At 36.6% G+C, this 20,065-nt stretch overlaps 2 protein-coding genes and 1 long non-coding RNA gene across 5 annotated transcripts; 1 reads left to right on the top strand and 2 right to left on the bottom strand.

Annotated features, from left to right (window-relative positions):
* Positions 1-87: 87 nt before the first annotated feature.
* On the bottom strand, positions 88-5,431 carry LOC112556314 (E3 ubiquitin-protein ligase Midline-1-like). The gene is made up of 3 exons (XM_025225189.1): positions 4,943-5,431; positions 1,513-2,615; positions 88-144 (listed from the first exon to the last, which is right to left on the bottom strand). Exons 2-3 carry the CDS (start codon positions 2,599-2,601, stop codon positions 88-90), a joined length of 1,146 nt encoding a protein of 381 aa, XP_025080974.1. The 5' UTR covers positions 2,602-2,615; positions 4,943-5,431.
* Positions 5,432-5,560: 129 nt separating this feature from the next.
* Positions 5,561-8,049, top strand: LOC112556327. The gene is made up of 3 exons (XR_003097709.1): positions 5,561-5,670; positions 6,264-6,392; positions 6,909-8,049. It is a non-coding gene; the product is annotated as an uncharacterized LOC112556327 (long non-coding RNA).
* Positions 8,050-9,203: 1,154 nt separating this feature from the next.
* LOC112556313 (transcription intermediary factor 1-alpha-like) lies at positions 9,204-19,998 on the bottom strand. Of its 3 annotated transcripts, XM_025225186.1 has the most exons (6): positions 19,603-19,993; positions 16,795-17,898; positions 14,700-14,855; positions 13,016-13,165; positions 10,242-10,415; positions 9,204-9,849 (listed from the first exon to the last, which is right to left on the bottom strand). In XM_025225186.1, the coding sequence occupies exons 2-6, from the start codon at positions 17,833-17,835 to the stop codon at positions 9,817-9,819; spliced, it is 1,554 nt and encodes a 517-aa protein (XP_025080971.1). In that variant the 5' UTR covers positions 17,836-17,898; positions 19,603-19,993; the 3' UTR covers positions 9,204-9,816. The 3 variants fall into 3 exon arrangements, with proteins under 3 accessions (XP_025080971.1, XP_025080973.1, XP_025080972.1); XM_025225188.1 differs by lacking the exon at positions 9,204-9,849 and having other exon boundaries at positions 10,293-10,415; positions 12,994-13,165; positions 19,603-19,997; XM_025225187.1 differs by lacking the exons at positions 9,204-9,849; positions 10,242-10,415 and adding an exon at positions 10,422-11,135 and having other exon boundaries at positions 19,603-19,998.
* Between the last annotated feature and the right edge of the window lie 67 nt (positions 19,999-20,065).

Here is a 20,065-nt window from a genome sequence, read left to right on the forward strand (position 1 = left end):
ACCAGTAACGCGTGAGCTCCGCGTGACACAAACTTACTTTTGCCGAGGAAGCTACATCGCTCTCTTCGCCGGTTTTTCGCTGTTTCATCAGCAATATGTTGCTTCCGCGAGTTTTCGTGAACCTAGGACTGGTGCATGTATGGCCTATATTGTGAACAAAAGCATCCGCATGTTCATTAAAAGAGTGTATAATGATCTTGTAATATTGTAGGTGATAAATCTTCCATCACTGGGGAATAAAAAATCGTTTTCACTATCATTACTACCAGGATATAATTATCATAATTTCCATTGTAATCAATATAATTATAAGCGATGCTAGTTATTACACACGATTTTATCGGTTTTGCTACATTGACTAACACGTCCAAAAGTATCAGCTGTAAGAAAAGGAACATTAGCTGGTGTAGTTGTATTAATTCTTCTGATAGAATAGATCCAATTGTTTATTTGTTATCTTTATTTTAATTGCGAATTAATAATAAGGAACAATTTTTAGTTTTCATTTGATTTGGTAAATCCTACATGTCTATATTATTCATATACAAGATTCTCGTTTATGATTAAAACCTGTCAGTTTTTTAATATCTTTAATTATTTTCTTGTTAATAGTTCTTCCCCATCAGTGAAACATGCAAGTTACTGAAATATGTTATTGAAAAGTCTAACAAATATAAACATCTCCTTGTCTTGCTGTACTTCACCCTAGGAACCGTAAAATATGTCTTTTAAATATTATCAGTCATGTAATTTCGAGCATGCAAAACAGAAAAAAAGGAATTAACACTTCGCAGATTTCATAAAATCCTTTTAATAGATTGAAGCATTTTAGGATTAGGCACGTCCTCTAGTAAGATGATCAAAATATAACTTTTAAGCTGTAGAATTATTTCACTAAAATGTCTAACAAATTGAAATATCCATTTGTCGATTTCCACTTCAACCTACACATTAAATGTTCAAGTTTCCCATCGTGTTATTTGGAAAATGCCTTTAATCTATTGCAACATGTAGAATCATGTAGGCATTGGGTAATATGATATAAAAAATACTTGAGACCCTCTATAAATATCATGTTCATACACAATAAAATAAAAGGAGCATGAAGTGTAGTTGCCATCAAAAGCAGGATGGATCAAATGCTACTACTCACCAAACTCAAAAGAATATAAAGAAAGAATAGCATCAGCTCCTTGAGAAAGAACACAATAATTTTTTTGTTGTTGTTTTATTGTTTTACCATGGTTAAAGGCTTGACACTGGCATCCAGCGAAGGGGCTTTTCGACACGCAAGAAAAACACAACAAAATAGACAGACTAGACAGACTAGGTGCTCATGAAATAACATTAATCGCCAAAATCAACGGAACAAGCTGTAGAAGACGTATTCGACAGAAAAACCTCGGAGCAGTTTACAATACAGTGAACAAACCATTTCAACGAGAAAGATGAACAAAGTTTATAATTATGATATAATTCTTTAACTGAAAAAGAAAAAAAAAAACTGCTTACTTCAAACTCAGCCAGCTGTAGTTCCATAGTATGTAGGTCAGCCGTTAATTGTTTCCCCACATCGTCAAAGTGTTTCGTTATTTCTGGCGATGGATTCACCCAAGGCTCTGCTTCCAGGTCGGCACTGAGGTCAAGGCTGTTGACCCTGTCTGTCAGAGTCTGGGCTGCTTGTATCAGCGCGGGACACGGTCTGACCGTTGTGGCTCGCGTCACGAGATGTTTGTGTGACGTCACTTTCCCTAAACGTTTGTCCAGCTCGCTTTTGACGTCACACAAGGATTTTATGAATTGAGACAAAGAATCACTGATCAGTCTTTTCAGTTGTTTCCGACACTCGTCCACCATCTTCTGAAGACTGTCACATGTCTTGTCTACCAGCGCCATGTTTCGCTCTTCAGTGACATGCGCTTGTTGGATGCGCATATTTAGATTGTCTATCGCTTGCTTCAGGTTGTCTTTCCCCATAGCTAATTTCTCTGTTAATGAACTGAGTGATTTTTCAGCTGCTTTCATTTCGTTATTCAGATCTTTGATATTTAGACATTCATTGTGTTTATTATAGAAACATGATGTGCAGATAAGAAGACTGTCATCAACACAAAATAACTCCGCCGGTTTGTCGCCGTGGTCAGCACACAGTGCAGGGCGGCTGGCAGCCAGACGTTCAGGTGTCACAGTGCTGACACTCTCCACATCGTGACTGCGGGTAGCTACCATCTTCTTGTGTATCTTCATACACGATGGACACATCTTTTCAAAACACTGCATACAGATGTACTCAGCTGTGACGTCATCACATATTGTGCACATGCCATCCTTCACCAGCACGCGAGCATTTTCTACTATCACTTCCATCACAAAGTCTGTAGGCAGGGCGCTGCAAACATCGGCTGCACTTGGAGATGAATTACCTTGATGCTCTACTATAGGACAGGTACACAGAGGACATCCGGCGTCATATTTTGATTTAATCCAAGACATGACACATTCCAGACACAGGAGATGACCACAGGGTAGAATCTTTGGTGTGGTGAAGTCATTAGTACATACAGCACACTCTCTTTCATGTTGTTCCACTACTTTCGCCATAATGAGGGATCAACCTAAACAACAATATTAGTCTTAGAAGCTTTTTCAACATTATTATTAAGAACAGATTCAAAGATTATTTTTGTGTTCACATAAAACGAGCTCTTTCTCTTTGAATCCTTCCCTTCTTCGTGGGACATATTTGTGACATACTATTATTGCTTTTGTTTATGACCTACTGATCTCATTACGATGTACATTCTACACTTTCTCAGCTCTAGAACCATCTGATGTATTTACTGACCATGGCGTGGAATACCAAGTGGTTGAAATAATTTTTTATTGAAGTTATCGTAACTTCCCTAAAACAAATGACTGAATGACTTAATGACTAATGACACGTGCTAAAGGTATACTCTTTTCCCTTAAACAGTTCAGATGAGAAGGAAATAATGTTTGTCAGAGTTTGTTAACGAAGATATGCCTGGATATTTGTCTATCGTTTTTTACAACAGCATCCTTAACCAAGAAGCTAACATTGTGGAGGAGATCAGCAGACGATTCTACAAAATATTTCTGAGTTTTTTCCTTGATGACAACCTGCCAGAAGCCTCTCAAGTTCTAAAACATTTGGGATTTCTAGTCTTCTATAAATTTTTCATGTGTCATCGAACAAGGGCGACCTTAATTAAAAGCCGGCCTTACATACGATGCGTCTTTATCACCATTAGCTTTATAACTACTATTCAATATTTTTTTTAAAAATACAAAGCTTATTAAAAATATCTATGTCTAAGAGAACGGACACAAAAGTACACTAAATATTTTATACTCTTCTAAAGTATAGCTTAAACAATATTCTTTGCATATTATCATCAGTTAAGTAACTACTAGTAAAGAATTTGTGAAAGGGACAAAAAGTGTAATGAAACAAAATTAGAAAAAAAGATTTGAAGAATATTTGAATAACAAATAATTGTGTCAATATCTTCGCCACTATGACACGACATAATATTTTTATCTCCCAGATGATCAGTGGCTCATTCAAGTACTATGACATCGCCTTTTAAACTAAATTATAAAAAAAAACTGATTAGGATATAATATACACGGGCATTTAAATACATTCACATCATACTTTCATGTTTAATTGTCATTGTTTCTCCTCCTCGAAGAAAGCGCCATCAGAACTAAACTCTATAAAATGAATGTTCTAAGGCAGGGATGCCCAACCTACGGCCCGCGGGCCATATCCGGCCCGCGAAACTTCTGCCCACAGTGCAGGAAATCGGCACGTTAGTAATTAAAAAAAAAAAAAAACAAACAAAACAACGAAATAAAAAAAAAAGGAAGAAGAAGTATTTATCCCCACGTAAGGGCGTTTCCCAATCTTTTTTTCAATAGACGAACATTTTGATTCAGTGCTCCGACTTGGTGTCTGTACGATGAGGCCAGACATTCAGAAGTTGGTTTCGGTAAAACAACTTCAAATATCCCACTAATTACTACATAATTAATGGCAAGTACAACTTGTTTCTAATAAAAATGGTATCGGCTCTATTTTTTTTTGTTTTGTATTTTTGCGGTGAAGCAGCCCGTGACACGCGTGTCGGAAATGGATATGGCCCGCAGCCCGAAAAAGGTTGGGCATCACTGGTCTAAGGGCATCATTATTTACTTAATTTGTCTTGCTATTACCAATCTTTAGATAAGTATGATATGTTGTGTTCTTGTTTTTCCGTTTTACGACAGCTGCTCATTAACTTTACACTGGAAAGGAAGGTAAGCCAGCAGACCATTCTAAAAATCATTACAGAGTTTTCTTTCTTTGTTTACAAAGAAATTGAACATGGGGGAGGGGGGGGAATTGGTGTTTTACACCGTGTCAGCAACTGAGGCTATATATTACGGCAAGCAGCCAGCCCTGTAAACAGATGCCACATGCAGAGAAAGAACAGCGTGCCCGAGACGAGAAATGAACTCAGGGCAGCCAACCTTCACTGTATTGGTGACAGGCGCTAACAGCGCTAACCGTTGCGCCACCGGACCGCTCCAAGAAATTGAACATGAAACTAAAACACATGACTATTTAATAAAAAACTTTTTTAACATGCTTCCTTTAAGACTCTAAAAGGACCAGTTTCCTATTAAATATAAATAAGTATTTAGTTTAAAGTCACAGTACCACAGTAATGACTCACTTTTGAAATAAGGTGACCAACGTTGTCTCCTGTATGACTACTTGTCACCTACCTTAAACATTAAAAATACCCACGAACTTACACCAATAACACGTGTTTAAAATAAGGATTTTTTAAGTTGGTAACTTTTGACAGTAAAAACAATAGTATCCACTTCATGACAAATCAGTATTTGGCTAAAATTAACAGAAATTCCTTACCTGCAAAATGGCGTGACCTACTTGACTCAAAATTGACAACACCTTACACCTTTGGGTTAATGTATGATGCGAACGAACTAGTTACAGGTTTATCGGTGACAAAATGTCGTTTTCAGCCTCACAAAACAAAAACTCTACGAGCGACCTCAGCACAACACTGACAGTGTGTCTGACATAAACAACTCACTGGACTGACACGTCGCCCGTAGCAACTACGAATTCCCGTTTTCTATATCTTGTAGACATGTCATTAAAGACACTGTTATTTAAACTGAACACTTAGCAGAACAGACTGACATATATATTCCACACAATGTCGTTATTTGTCGCTCTAATCTACTGCTACTATTCAAACTGTACAGAAATGATTGCTAATTAAACACCCAAACGAAAGTAGAAACAAAAGCGAAAGTATGTTTATCGACTTTTCAAATTAAGCATGACTGGTTTCTACATTTAACACATGCTTGTCCTCTTAGTACTATTAATAACTTCTATTACACAATGTTCAAAATAAATAAACTGTGTAAAAGATGTTTACCTAAGCATTAAAATGAAAGCGAAATTAGAATTGATATTTTTGAAGTAAATGAAAAGCTTCAAACTGTGTACAGAGCTGTAAATTAAAGTCTTTTCTGGACATGAATGTGTGGATCTCTTAGGGCACAGTAGAAGAAAGGAAATTTTTACTTTTTGTGTTATACGGGCAGTGACTACAACAACCTCAGGTAAAGACTAAGAAGATATGAATATTTTGTGATCAACTATTTTTATACACACACACACAATCACATGCACTCACAAGTGTATCCACACAGCCACGAGCATGCACACCCACGCGCCAGTGCTAATAAACAAACAAAAACAAACACACACATCAACACAAGCGCGTTTGTATAAATTAACTTATATATTAGGTGCCGAATTTTGTTTACTTTATTACGAAACTGTAATGAACCTAAATTCCTTGAGACATTTTTATCTGAAGTCTGCCTGTTCTTCTAACACTTTCACAGCGCAAATAGAGCGGCAATTCTTTTTTTTTTTTCTAGTCTGTTGTCAGAAACATTAGAAAAAATGTATAATGTTTAAAAATACAAAAATACAAAACAAAACAAAAAATGCACATAAGGTAGGAGACATTTAAGAGTACATCCATCAGCCAAGCAAACCCTCTGAAAGCAATTCCGGTTTTCTCAGCGTCTAGTGAAAGTGAATTAGGAGAACCTTGGGTGACTTTCTGTCTTTAGCTTTCGTTTCAGGTTTATACACATTATGTTTGTCTGTATTTTCGCCTTAATGCGAGTCTGTTATGTCACAGTAGAGCCAATTAGACCCAAGGTCTGCCTTGTTCGCGAGCAGGTGGACCCGTACTTTTGATGTTGAATCACAATCAGCAGGGACACGCTCTGGTAAAATTGTACACACACCTGACCATACTGTTGAACATGTAAGATTGTTTTTGTGTTATTGCTCAGAGATAATGTTATGAATAAATATGCCCCTTGAGAGTATCGCAAAGAACTAAATAAAATAAGATACTTAATAGCACAAATTATTAGTGTGAAAAAATATCTAATCAGAGGTATTTTGCAAAACCAATGCTAAAGTACACTTGAAACGTTTTTTTTTCCTTCTAAATTAGAAAAGTTGCACATTTGAAAAGTGATTTCATGCTCTATTTTTGAAAAATATAAAAGGGTTAAAAATCAAAAGTACAAAGAAAGTAAATGCAGAAATGTATAGCCGCTGATGTTATCTAAGATGCTGAGAAATGTACTAAAATAAAAGTGGAAATCATACTGACTGACATATTGATAGACAAAAATAATGTCTAGAAAAATATAAACATAATTAACGAGGTAAAACTTGTTAACTCTGTAAGTAAAAGAAGAGAAAAAAATGCCAGTCATCCTAAAGTATTGGTTCAATGATAAAGAGAAATGTGTTTGTCTGGTGTCCAAAGCTACGGTTGGACGAGGTGGACAACAAAGGCAGAATATATTATGGAGTGACACGGTCACATCACTTCATACGAGACTTAAGAAAGGTAAAGGTATGTGAACTCGTTAACTTCATAACAATAGAGTTATTCATGAAAAGTCAAATAAAAAGTCCAAGTAGTGGGCGACACTTGGAATTGTAAGTCTCTAGGACATTGCCGAAACTCTTGTCAAGTGTTGTGTGCAGCTCGACAGGAAGCTGCTGACTAACATCACAACGGATGTCCAATGTGTTTGGTTGCAAGCTTCAGGTCTGGACAGGACACTAGGCTAGTATCACAGGGTTTGGGTCAAGTTCACGAAGTAAATAGTGCAACCTGAAGAGCACTGTCAGTGTCTCACAATACTGAATATTCATTTCGTGGCTCATTCCTTACTTACAAGTATACACACGTTCCCCAACCTTACCCTACATATTCACTGCTTGTGTATTTCTGTCCCACTGACTTTTCTGTTTCTCTGTCTCTCTTTTAGATCCTCGCAGTTTCTTTTTCCTTTTCCTATTCTTTGTTGGAATATGACTCACATCAACATCACAAGGTCCATGTGGTCTCGTGCAGCAGCGAGTGTCAACTAAGATGGCTGCCTCCCAATTTTGACCGGTCTCTTACACAGGGTCACAGAGATATACAACACCCTACACAATCAGACACATTGTAGTACAACTTATGTCCACCCTGGCCCGAATCGGTAGTAGAACAGTTTATGTAGACACCAACACAAGTTAAAAGTGTAATAGAGGAAAGTGAGCCTTTGTCAGACTACAAAGTATCTGCCCTTTGCAGTTTAGATATAAACAGCATGTTATTAATCAACACTATTACAACCATTATTTAATAACTGTAAATTCTTTTAACAAAAAATTAAGTTAAAAGTAGCAATGATTAGCTGGCATTATTTTGTGACTATATAATTTTTCTGTTCTGATGTGCTTATTGTACTTTGGTATTCTGTGAGGTTAGATGATAGACGGACACACTACTGTTACTGCTAAGAAACTTTGTTCATATTTACTTTTTATGTGTGTGTGATGGCTGGTTGTAAAAAGATTGTAATAAAAGAATTTTTTGTTGCTTTAGATCAGACCTGGGCAAACGCCGGCCCGCCTCCTGTCTCTGACCGGCCCGCCCGCTGGCCGCCCACCAGTAAATATACTATATATACAGTAATGGGTAAAACTGAGTTAACTATATTAGTCCGGCCCTCTAGAACCATCCCAGTTTCTCATCCGGCCCTCTAGAACCATCCCAGTTTGTCATCCGGCCCCTTGGGAAAATGAATTGCCCACCCCTGCTTTTGATATATTCTCATGATCGTTTTGAAAAAAATCTGGGGTTATTTTCTGAACCAATGCCTCATGCTGAACCACGAATGTTTTACACTCCTTTTCTCTAAGCCTGACAAAGATGTCGGAGGTTACAATGTAAGATGTTCGGGGCTATACTGTAAGATATTGGAGGTTACAGCATCTACTTTAGCCACCGACGCGGGTGAACTGCGCATGTACCTAATAACTGACGAAATGCCCTCACTGCGTTTAAACAAAAGAGACGAGCTCGAGGGGATGGTAGAAGTAGATATTAAGGTTAACTCTAGTGTTTGGTTGTCTAGTTTTTAGCTTTTTTAGTATAATTAATAAAGCATTGTTGTCATTAGGTGGAGTTTGGCTCTGCTGTGGATTATCAGTTGATACTTAACCCCGGTTGTCTAATCTCCCTTCTCGTTCCGGTTAATGACCTTTTCAGACTCAGTCCCTCTACTTGTAACTAAGGTACACGGTTCTAATTTCCAAGAGGGGCAACAGTCATTTATATATATGACAGTCTTTAGTTATTCTCTCTCTACCTCTTCCTTTTTCTCTTTAATATACAAAGACACCATTTTCTTCTCAACGACCTCCCACTGTATGTAGGGCTGGTAGTCAAGTGGGGCGTGGTCTTAATCTTGTTCGCGCTGACTGTTGTTGACTGAAGGAGGCTGGTTTCGTTCTTTTAATAGAATGCTTTGCTCTGTTTGTTGATTTGTAAGAATCTATTAATTATTGTGCAGATTAAAATGATGATAAGACATGTCATCATAGACTGTATGAGCACTGTAACAACTGAACGGTTGGCATCCACCCACATCCTGTCAAGTGGTAACCGTGGTGACAACAGATGGATTCTTTTTCTGAAGATTGTCAAACTGCCATACGAGCATCATCTTAAAAACTAAAAATCCTGAAGTCCTTGAAATGAATCAACAAATGATTCCCAATCTTGTAATCTTGATCATAATTATATTTTGCGTAACAATAACTGAACGTGGGTCAACATTGATAGATTTTTCAGTAAAAGAAATAATTCCTGACAATATTAGCTAATGAAGTTTAACTTGCTTTTCTATAATTAAGGGAGTGAACTGCACTGAATTATCTCTAACGGGATTTTTTAGAAAAATTTATTGTTTCGTAAAGCACTGAAGTCATGGAGAACAATCAGAAATTCTAAATATAACGAGTATTTATGAAAATATGTATCATATTATACAGTATTGCAAAATATGATCAATGATGCTTTCTTCATAAATTTAAACACATAAACGCAAACGTTTAGACTATTTATGAATTGAAATATTGCAAAACAACCAAAAAAGGCTCACAAATCAGCTGCAGAAGGCTTCGACGTAAGCATGTCTACTTATAGCATCAAGAAACGGTTATTCTTTATGAGCATCTAATTTTTTTTCTTATTAAAATACAAAAAATAAAACATGAAGAAAAAGTAATAAATCAGTTAATGCTATTTTTGTAAGCGTTTTGCATAAAAAAAATTGTCGCTGTAGTCCTATTTAAGCTCATAAGTATCATTGCTGTTGTCATTTTCATCAGATTCATGTCTTCTTTGACGTCTTAAGGGCTGTCATCTGCACAATAACGAAGAGATTAAGTGGCAGGTGTGTGCTAATATTTAAATCTCCTAAAAAGAGTGAAGCTGGCGACAAGTTATTTGCTTAGTGAGTCATCTACTACCGTTACTACGATTACAAATTCTTCAGCACATGCTTCTACTCCTACTTATAATAGAAAGTAACAACATATTTATAAAGGAAAATAAATCTTGATAAATAACTGGTTTGGAAAAACTTGTTATGATCTGTATTGTAATACTATTTGTTCTGTTATATTTATTATTAATAATTCTCGAGCTACAAATATCTGAAACCCCCGAGAAGAAAATTAAGCACAAAAGTCCCTTGAAGTATCTGGAGACAACCGAAACTCCACCGAAAGACTGACGTGTATCAAAGAAAATTACCTGACTGATATCAATATCAAAGACTGCAAAGCAGGGCCAAGGGACATCTTTAGCTGCCACACCCTGGTCGTGTCCGTCGACATAAAGGTGAAGGTCTTTTGATGAGTCCACCAGCACTCCGACACGACTTCCAACGGTGATGGAATCTAGCGCTTTGCCGATATAAGAATCAACCTGTGAAAACGTAGAGGTAAAGGCTTAATATGCCTTATAAAATATGCTACTTTTTACACAGTTAATTTGTAAAATGATACGTAACATCATTTAGGTCTAAAACGTATTTTTTCTGAACCACTGCCAAACGTCTAAAGGTAGACATTTCTTCTAATGACTTAATGATAGCCACTGTTGGATTGTATAATCATCATCATCATCATCATCATCATCATCATCATCATCATCATCATCATCATCATCATCATCTTCTTCTTCTTCTTCTTCTTCTTCTTCTCTCTTAAGACAGGAGGGTCTTGTCAGAGGCCACGACTATCCATGTGGCCCCCACTCCCAACGACCGTTACCCCTATAGGACTAAATGACTGACTGTATGCGCTGACTTTGTTATTATTTCACAAATCGGTCTGCGCTACAGTTAATTTTAACCTTACATGTGGATTTGGTCTTTAGAGACTTAAGCAGCTTTAGTAAGTGTTAGTATAAAGGCAAAGAAATGCAGCAGATGATTTAAAGAACAACACGAGCGGGCAGAGAAAATCGCTGGAAATAAAGTATAGAGTAACATTAGAAACATATTCCAGCTGTATTTTATTATGAAGAGACAATAAAAAAGTTTACTTGTATGTTTTGTTTATTCTTTTTGTCCCACTGGATTTGTCGAGAAAACAAGAAGTGGGGAGAGGAAAATATTTCTAAAATTAGCTTTGCCTGCATAAGCTGAAATCAAAAAGAAAAGATGCAATACTCCGTTAAAAAAAACAACAACAACAACAACAAAAAACCACAGTAAGAAGTAGTATATGCTCTTACTGAATGTTCTCTTTGACACTTAAATGGAATTTGCAATCGTTCAGGAAATCCTAAAGATAATGGCAATAGACGCCCATGAATTAACTTGTTTTTAATATATACATATATGCATATATACACGATCTTTGCTTTGTTCAAATAAGCCTTACAAACTTTGTTCCTTCGCCATACTCAAGAATTTGCTCAAAACATGTGAAAATCTATTTTTATCCACTCACTTATAAAGTATTTGCAACAGCACGAGCTGTTAAAACCAACTACGATTACTGGTGAAACGCGTAAAAAAGGATCGAGCACCGGATCAGCAAAAGCAACGCTGTCTACACCATCTGGTGTACAAGTGAAATCGTGACAGTCACAGACACATCATCAGTCGTATCCTTATCCAGTACAATGCTAAACACAGCTGACAGTGTGAAGGCGACTTTGATGTGCGTGCTAAAAACAGATAAAGAAATTGAACGGGACAAACTTAATGTCCCTGTAGGGCTGTATTCCCAAATCAGCTGTTTCATTTTCTGGGCAAACAATCTCTTCTTGAACACAACAACTTTTATTTGACTCAAAGATATTCACAGATTTGTTGAAATGAGTCACACACTGTTACAAATACTATTGGCGGGCAACAGAACACTCCATTTTTATGAGAATAGTGTATTTATGATGTCCTAGTGGCAGGTGAGAATGATGATGTTCGAAAGCTTATGTCCTAAAAATTACGCATAACTATGTAATGGTTTTCTAGGTATTATTATTTTAAAATAAACTTCATAAAGAAAAAATTAAAAACCCTTTAAGCACTTTACCTGAGCTACCATGACATTTTTATAATTATTTAGATACAGTAAGGACATTCACGCCACGGTCTCCGAATAATCTAAGTGGTTTCGCCTAAATGGAGTAAAACTTTTGGGGACAATTCTTAAAAATATTGTAGGTGAGAGTATTGTATAATGCAAGTATTGCTAAACAAGTTTGTGCAATCATAGCTAAAAGGTAACTTTAGACTGATTCCTACTGAGAATGTTGAGATACGAGAACTTTTTAAAAAAAATAAAGAAATTACATTGGGAGATGGATTAATGTGATATTCGATCATGTGAGAAAAACAGGTATTTATGTGTCGAGTAAGAGTTACAGGTTTACCTTGGGGAGCAAGGATTACTCACGACATGACATTTGTGAAGTGAAAGAGTTTATGAGTGAGTCCTAATCTTTGAGGACTAGTTCAGCAAGGTAACTAAGATGTCTGCTACTTTTTCCAATGTTTGCATCCCAGTGCGATACCACTTCCTGATGATATCTCCTTCGAGGAATCTTGGTACCTTCAACTCTTCGCCAAATTTGGGTCTTCCTTTGGTTCCCATGTTTGATATACATATATATTTATATGTAATGCTTTTCGTAACGGGGACAGAATACCTTGCGAATCCAAGTGTGTGCGCGCGTGTCCTTTAGGAGTGCTATGCTTCTTGAGACTTGCCAAAAGAGCAAAGAAAAAGTGACTTCATACACAGCTTATTCACCTATCTGTTCGGTCCCCAGGAGTCTCTAACTGCTACTAAAAACAAAAGAGATCGGTTCCTGTCATTCAATACAAAACATCATTCCTCAAAAACTGGAAAAAAAATCATCCAGATTTGAAGCGAGTGAAAATTTTAGAAAACAAAGTGCACCATGCTTGTTTCTTAGCAAAGCTGATCTCAAAACTCAGTTAAATGTAAACAACAACTTAACAGTAACACAAATCACAATATCTACTCACAACTGTAACTATGGAAACTCACAAAATCATCATTGCGGTCTACTCCATCACTCCATATAGTGATGAAGTCTGTCAGGTCAAGTGTTGAGGTCTTCAAATTGAGTTGTGCTGGAGGGATTCCCGTGACACCAAGGTTTACACAATCATCATCACCCATCTCGTCTATTCTGACCTACGTAAACATCAGCACAGCAAGTTAAAGTAAACTTACCTGCAATCTCTAAGACCGCGATATCTACAGGATAAGTATTACCATCAGCATGAGTTGAACACAAAGCATGACATTAGAGACCAAGGACTGGCCACGATTGACATTTTTACCAGGCTGGTTCGCAGTTACATATAAATACACACTTTATCATCTGTATAACACTTTGATACACTTTGTCAGCTGTATCTTCTACTGAAAAAGGTATCAAGCCATTTCAACACCCAAACATAAACGAAGGCGGATGACTGTTGCCTTGTTAATAAAAAAGGGGGATACAAAAGTAAAGCTTGTGTATTTAAGAATAAAGCATTTTTTTATTTTTATTAAACAATACATGCACAAAAACATAAAATACTATCACATAAAACGATTTGCATTAATAAATCAACAAACATATCCCTAGCGATGTACCCTCAACCTCATCCTATCCTATGAAAGGAGCAGCTGAGAATAAAAATAGAAGTTGAAGTGGTTTGTCTTTAACTTTTAGTTGTAGCTTACACAAATATAGATAGCTTTCAATACACGTCAAGAAATAACACATAATACATCATTAAGAAAAGCTTCCATACTCCAATTTTTTTTCAGGCACTTCACACATTTCAACCCTAACCTTGAGGTATACTAATTTATAAACATATAACATGAGGTATAGCCGAGGCATACCATACACTTAAAGTATGATAATTTAATAAACATATGAACCAATTTTCTGTCGTGGGCAGAACCCGTGAAGAACACATGTTTCTTTTTGTTAAGCACTGCTTTTAGGCCCTTGGTCATCCAAAGTTTGTTGTTAGGATAAACATACACTGCTTTGATGGACTGGTGCAATCTACACTTTTTTACTCCTTTTACTCCTAACTGTGTGTTAAATGTCTGTATGAGTATGTATGACTGCCCTTGTGAGCGAAGACAAATTTCTGTCCTGGGTCTCATCGACAGACAATAAAGTCTGATTTGATTTTGATTTGATTTGAAATTATTTATATCCAAGATTAAAAGCATATTATCTTACCTTGTACTAAAGTTAGTGGAGTGTAAGGTTTGTTTGAATACTAACAAGAATTCTCTTTTACATGAAAACGTGTTTGAGATTACAGACAAGCAACGATAGTGTTTGTGTTGGTGTGGAGAATCGGTGTCCGTGTATCTCAGGGGTGGGCAATTAGTTTTCCCAAGGGGCCACATGAGAAATTGGGATGGTTTTAGAGGGCCGTACTAGTATAGTTAACTCAGTTTTACCCAATACTGTATATATATAGTATACATACTGGCAGGTGGGCGGGCGTGCCGGTCAAAGACAAGAGGTGGGCCGGATCCGGCTGATTCCATCACCACCACAGCCTTAAACCCTTGGCCACTACACCCACTACCGACACCACTACTTCCACTATAGTGAGTCACTTACACCCAAACCTCTCCATCATCATCATCATCATCATCATCATCATCCTCCTCCTCCTCCTCCTCCTCCTCATCATCATCATCTTACTTCATACAAGACGTTCGCAGCCATAGCGTCGCGTGACACAACTGTAGTGTTGTCGGTATGGCTTTCATCAGCTCTCCTCGCGGTTTTTTGGCCGTTCATCAGCAATACATTGCTTCCGCAGTTTTCGTGGAACACTAGGACTGGTGCCTGTGTGGTCTATTGAGAAGAAAGCATCCGCATGTTCGTTAAAAAGTGTATAATGAGTATTGTAATATTGTAGGTGATAAATCTTCCAGGACTTAGGATTAAAAATAGTTTTCACTATCATTACTACCAGGATATAATTATCATCATTTCCATTTTAATCAATATAATTATAAGCGGTGCTAGTTATTACACGCGATTTTATCGGTTTTGCTACAGTGATTACTAACACGTCCAAAAGTATCAGCTGTAAGAAAAGGAACATTAGCTGATGTAATTGTATTAATTCTCCTGATAGAGGAGGTCAAACTGTTTATTTGTTGTCTTCCTTTCAATTGCAAATTAATAATAAGGAACAATTTTTTTTTAGTTTTCATTTGATTTGTTAAATCCTACATGTCTATATTATTCCTCTACAGGATGTTCGTTTGTGATGAAAATCTTTGAGTTTTTTAATATCTTTAATTCTTGTCTTGTGAATAGTTCTTCCTCATAAGTGAAGCATTCAAGTTACTGAAATATTTTCTTGAAAAGTCTTACAAATCTAAACGTGTCTATGTCTTGCTGTACTTCACCCTAGGAGCAGTAAAATATAGCTTTTAAATATTATCAGTCACGTAATTTCGCACATGCAAAATAGAGAAAAAAAGGAATTAACACCTCGCAGATTTCATAAAATCCTTTAATGGATTGAAGCATTTTAGGATTAGGCAAGCCCTCTAGTCAGATGATCAAAATATAATTTTTAAGCTGTAGAATTATTTCACTAAAATGTCTAACAAATTGAAACATCCATTTGTCGATTTAAACTTCGACCTACACATTAAATGTTCAAGCTTCAAATCGTGTTATTTGGAAAATGCCTTTAATCTACTGCAACATTTAGAAACATTTAGAATCATGTTGCCGAGCGGTTCTCAACCATTTTATTGTGACGACCCCCTGACGAAAAAATTTACATCCACGCGCGCCCCTTAGACATCAATGTAAGCTAATTTCACTAATACCGGTATAAGAAACTTTTAAAAAATGACCACCTTCGCGCCCCCCCCCCAGTATGCACTTCCCCCCCCCCCCCGAGGGCGCGCCCCACCGTTTAAGAACCGCGAATATAGTCATTCGCTAATATGATATAGAAAATACCCTCTTTTCACTTGAGACCCTGTATAAATATCATACAGGATAGATCAACAACTATCACTGACTAAACTCAAAAGAATATAAAGAAAGAATAGCATCAGCTCCTTGAGAAAGAACACAACATTTATTTTTGTTTTATTGTGTTACCATGGTTAAAGGTTAGACACTGGCATCCAGCGAAGGGCTTTCCTACATGCAAGAACAACACAGCAAAATAGACAGGCTAGACAACCTAGGTGCTCACGAAATACCATTAATCACCAAAATAAACGGAAAAAGTTTTAAAAGACGTAATCTACAGAAACATTTCGGTGCAGTTTACAAAACAGCGAACAAAACATTTCTACGAGAAAGATGTAAAATGTTTATATGATATAATTGTAGAAAATCTATTTTGTGAGTTGTGAACTTTGGTGAACTTGTGAACATTGGACTTAACAGTGAATTGTTAATTGTAACTGGTAAACTTGTCAACATCGAAATTATTACGGAAGTGTGAACTTTGACGAGTGAACTTGTGAACATTGGAATTATCACCATGATGAACAGTAACGAGAAAAAGCGCCAGACAGCTAAGTTTTAAGATCATATCTGAATAATACTTGTCAAAAATTATTTTATATCTATGCACTCTTTTGTTTAATTATATTCTTTTAGCTCCTACTAAAGTATCTGTACTGAATGAAGTGTTGTAATTAGGTGCGGTGGGCGAATGCTAGATGAGTGTATGGTAGCACAGTTAGCCATTGCGCACAGGACCCACATTCAGTCCATTACAATAATGCTCTGAATGAAAAAGGAAACTGCTTACTTCAAACTTAGCCAGCTCTAGTTCCATATTTTGTAGCTCAGCCGTTATTTGTTTCCCCACATCGTCACAATATTTCGTTATCTCTGGCGATGGATTCACCCAAGGCTCTGCTTCCAGTTCATCACTGAGGTCAAGGCTGTTGACCCTGTCTGTCAGAGTCTTGGCTGCGTGTATCAACGCGGGACGCGGTCTGACTGTTGTGGCTCGCGTCACGAGATGTTTGTGTGACGTCACTTTCTCTAAACGTTTCTCCAGCTCGATTTTGACGTCACACAAGGATTTTTTGAAATTAGACAAAGAATCACTGATCAGTTTCTTCAGTTGTTTCCGACACTCGTCCAACATCTTGTGAAGTCGGTCACATGTCTTGTCCACCAGCTCCATGTTTTCCAGTTCAGTGACATCTGCTTGTTTGATGCGCGCATTTAGGTTGACTATCGCTTGCTTCAGGTTATCTTCCCCCTCAGCCAATTTCTCTGTTAATAAATCGAGTGATTTTTCAGCTGACTTCATTTCGTTATCCAGATGTTTGATGTTTGGACATTCGTTGTGTTTGTTAGAAAAACACGTCACACAGATAACAAGGCGGTGATCAGCGCAAAAGAACTCCGCCTGTTTGTCGCCGTGGTCAGCACACAGTGTAGGGCGGCTGGCGGCCAGACGTTCAGGTGTCACAGTGCTGACACTCTCCACATCGTGACTACGAGTAGCTATCATCTTCTTGTGTATCTTCATACACGATGGACACATCTTTTCCCCACACTGCATACAGATGTATTCAGCTGTGACGTCATCACAAACAGTGCACATATCACCCTTCACCAGCATGCCAGCACTTTCTACTATGGCTTCCATCACAGAGTCTGTAGGCAGGGCGCTGGAAACATCGGCTGCACTTGGAGATGAATTACCTTGATGCTCTACTATAGGACAGGTACACAGAGGACACCCGGCGTCAGATTTTGATTTTAATCCAAGAAATGACACATTGTCGACACAGGAGATGACCACAGGGTAGAATCTTTGGAGTGTTGAAGTCATTAGTACACACAGCACACTCTCTTTCGTGTTGTTGCACTACTGTCGCCATAGTGAAAGATCAATCTAAACGAAAATAGTTTAGGAGATTTTTTTTTAACATTATCACTAACAACAGATTCAAAATCATTTTTGTATCCACATAAAACACTTTTTCTCTTATAATCCTTCTCTTGTTCGTGTGTCCTATTTGGGGAAAACTATTTTTGCTTTTGTTTATGTTCTAGTGATCTCATTACGCATTTTTATATTTTCTCAGCTCTAGAACCATCTGATGTATTTACTAACCATGGAGTGGAAAACAAGTGATTGAAATAATTTTTTTATTGAAACTATCGCAACTTTCCTAAAACAAACACCGAAAATGAACATGTGCTAAAGGCATTGTCCTTTACCTTAGTTCTCTTTTTAGTTGGGACGAGAAGGACATCATGTTTATCAGAGTTTGTCCACAAAAATATTCCCGGAAATCTGTCCATTATGTTTTACAACATCTCCCTTTACCAACAAGCTAACAATGGGAAGGAGATCAGCAGACGATTGTGCAAAATTGTTCTCAGTATTTTCCTTGATAAAAACTTTTTAGAAGCCTTTCAAGTTTTAAAACAACATTTGGAAATTCCCGTTTTCTATAAATTGTTCCCGTGTCGTCTAACAAGGGCCTCACAGACAGTGTGTCTTTTAGAAGAATTGGTCTTTATCACCATTAGATTTATAACTATTATTCAATATTATTAAAAATGCAGAACATATTGAAACTATCTATGTTTAAGAGAACGGACACAAACATATACTAGATTTTTTATAGTCTTCTAAAGTATAGCCTGCACATTTAATATTTTTTGCATATCATCGTTATCAGTAAATAACTATTAGTAAGTAATATTTAAAAGGGTCAAAAATGTAAAATAATAATAATAAATAAAATTAGACTAGATTTTAGGAAAAAAGATTTAAATAATATATAAATAATAAATCGCACATTACTAATTATGTCAATATCTTCTCGACTACGAGATGACATAAACCTTTTTTTTTCAAGATGATCAGTGGCCCATTAAAGTACTATGACATCGTATATTAAACTAAATTATAAAAACTGATTAGGATTTATTATACAGGGGTATTTAAGTGCATTCAGATAATACTTTCATGTTTAATTGTCATTACTTATTTCGCTTAATTTCCTCCTCGAAGAAACCTCCATCAGAACTAAACCTCTAAGAAATGAATGAGTTCTTAGGGCATCATCATTTACTTAAGTTCTACTGCCATTATCACACTTTAGATAAGTATAATATGTTGTGTTCTTGATTGTCCGTCTGTTTTACAACGGTTTCTCATTACTTTAACACTGATAAGGGAGGTAAGCCAGCAGATCATTCTAAAAATCATTATGGAGTTTTCTTTCTTCGTTTACAAAAAAATATTAACGTGAAACTAAAACACATGCTTACTTAATAACACGTTTTTACGTGCTTTTCTTTAAAAATATAAAAGGAGCAGTTTTGTATTAAATAGAAGTAAGTATTTGGCTGAAAGTCACAGTATCACAGTAATAGTTTACCTTTGAAATAAAGTGTCCCTTTTGTCTCCTCTATTATTTTGAACTTGTCACCTACCCGAAGCAATAAAAATACTCACAAACTTAAATCAATAACACGTATTTAAAAAAAAATCTTTTTAGGTTGGTAACTTTTGACAATAAAAACAATAGTATCCACTTCAAGACAAATCAGTATTTGGCTAAAATTAACAGTAATGCCTTACCTGCAAAATGGCGTGACCCACTTGACTCATAAATTGACAACACCTTACACCTTTGGTTTAATGTATGATGCAAATTAGTTACAGGTGTATCGGTGACAAAATGGCTGTAGATGAGCAAACTTTTTCAGCCTCACAAAACAAAAACCCTACAAGCGACCTTAACACAACACTGACAATGTGTCCGCCATAAACAACTCACTGGACTGACACGTAGACGTAGGTTCTGGGAATTCCCGTTCTCTATACCTTGTAGACATGTCAACAAAGACACTGTTATTTAAACTGAACACTTAGCAGAACAGACTGAAAGATATATTAGACACGATGTCGTTCTTTATCGCTCTAATCTATCACTACTATTCAAACTGTGAAGAAATGATTGCTTATTAAACACCTAAACGAAAGTCGAAAGGAAACCGAAAGTACATGTTTATCGACTTTTCAAATAAAGCATGACTGGTTT

The sequence above is a fragment of the Pomacea canaliculata genome, linkage group LG2, assembly GCF_003073045.1.
Source record: "Pomacea canaliculata isolate SZHN2017 linkage group LG2, ASM307304v1, whole genome shotgun sequence".
Classification (NCBI taxonomy): Eukaryota; Metazoa; Mollusca; class Gastropoda; order Architaenioglossa; family Ampullariidae; genus Pomacea; species Pomacea canaliculata.

Excerpts from the sequence above, each read along its gene's own strand:
- LOC112556313 (XM_025225186.1), bottom strand. The coding sequence starts at position 17,835 with ATGACTTCAACACTCCAAAGATTCTACCCTGTGGTCATCTCCTGTGTC. Across the intron at positions 13,166-14,699 it reads CTGCGAACGTCTTGTATGAA|GTCAGAATAGACGAGATGGG; the intron begins GTAAGATGATGA and ends ATGTTTACGTAG. Across the intron at positions 9,850-10,241 it reads TTGATATTGATATCAGTCAG|ATGACAGCCCTTAAGACGTC; the intron begins GTAATTTTCTTT and ends GTTATTGTGCAG.
- LOC112556314 (XM_025225189.1), bottom strand. The coding sequence starts at position 2,601 with ATGGCGAAAGTAGTGGAACAACATGAAAGAGAGTGTGCTGTATGTACT. Across the intron at positions 145-1,512 it reads TACAGCTGGCTGAGTTTGAA|GCCATACATGCACCAGTCCT; the intron begins GTAAGCAGTTTT and ends TTCACAATATAG.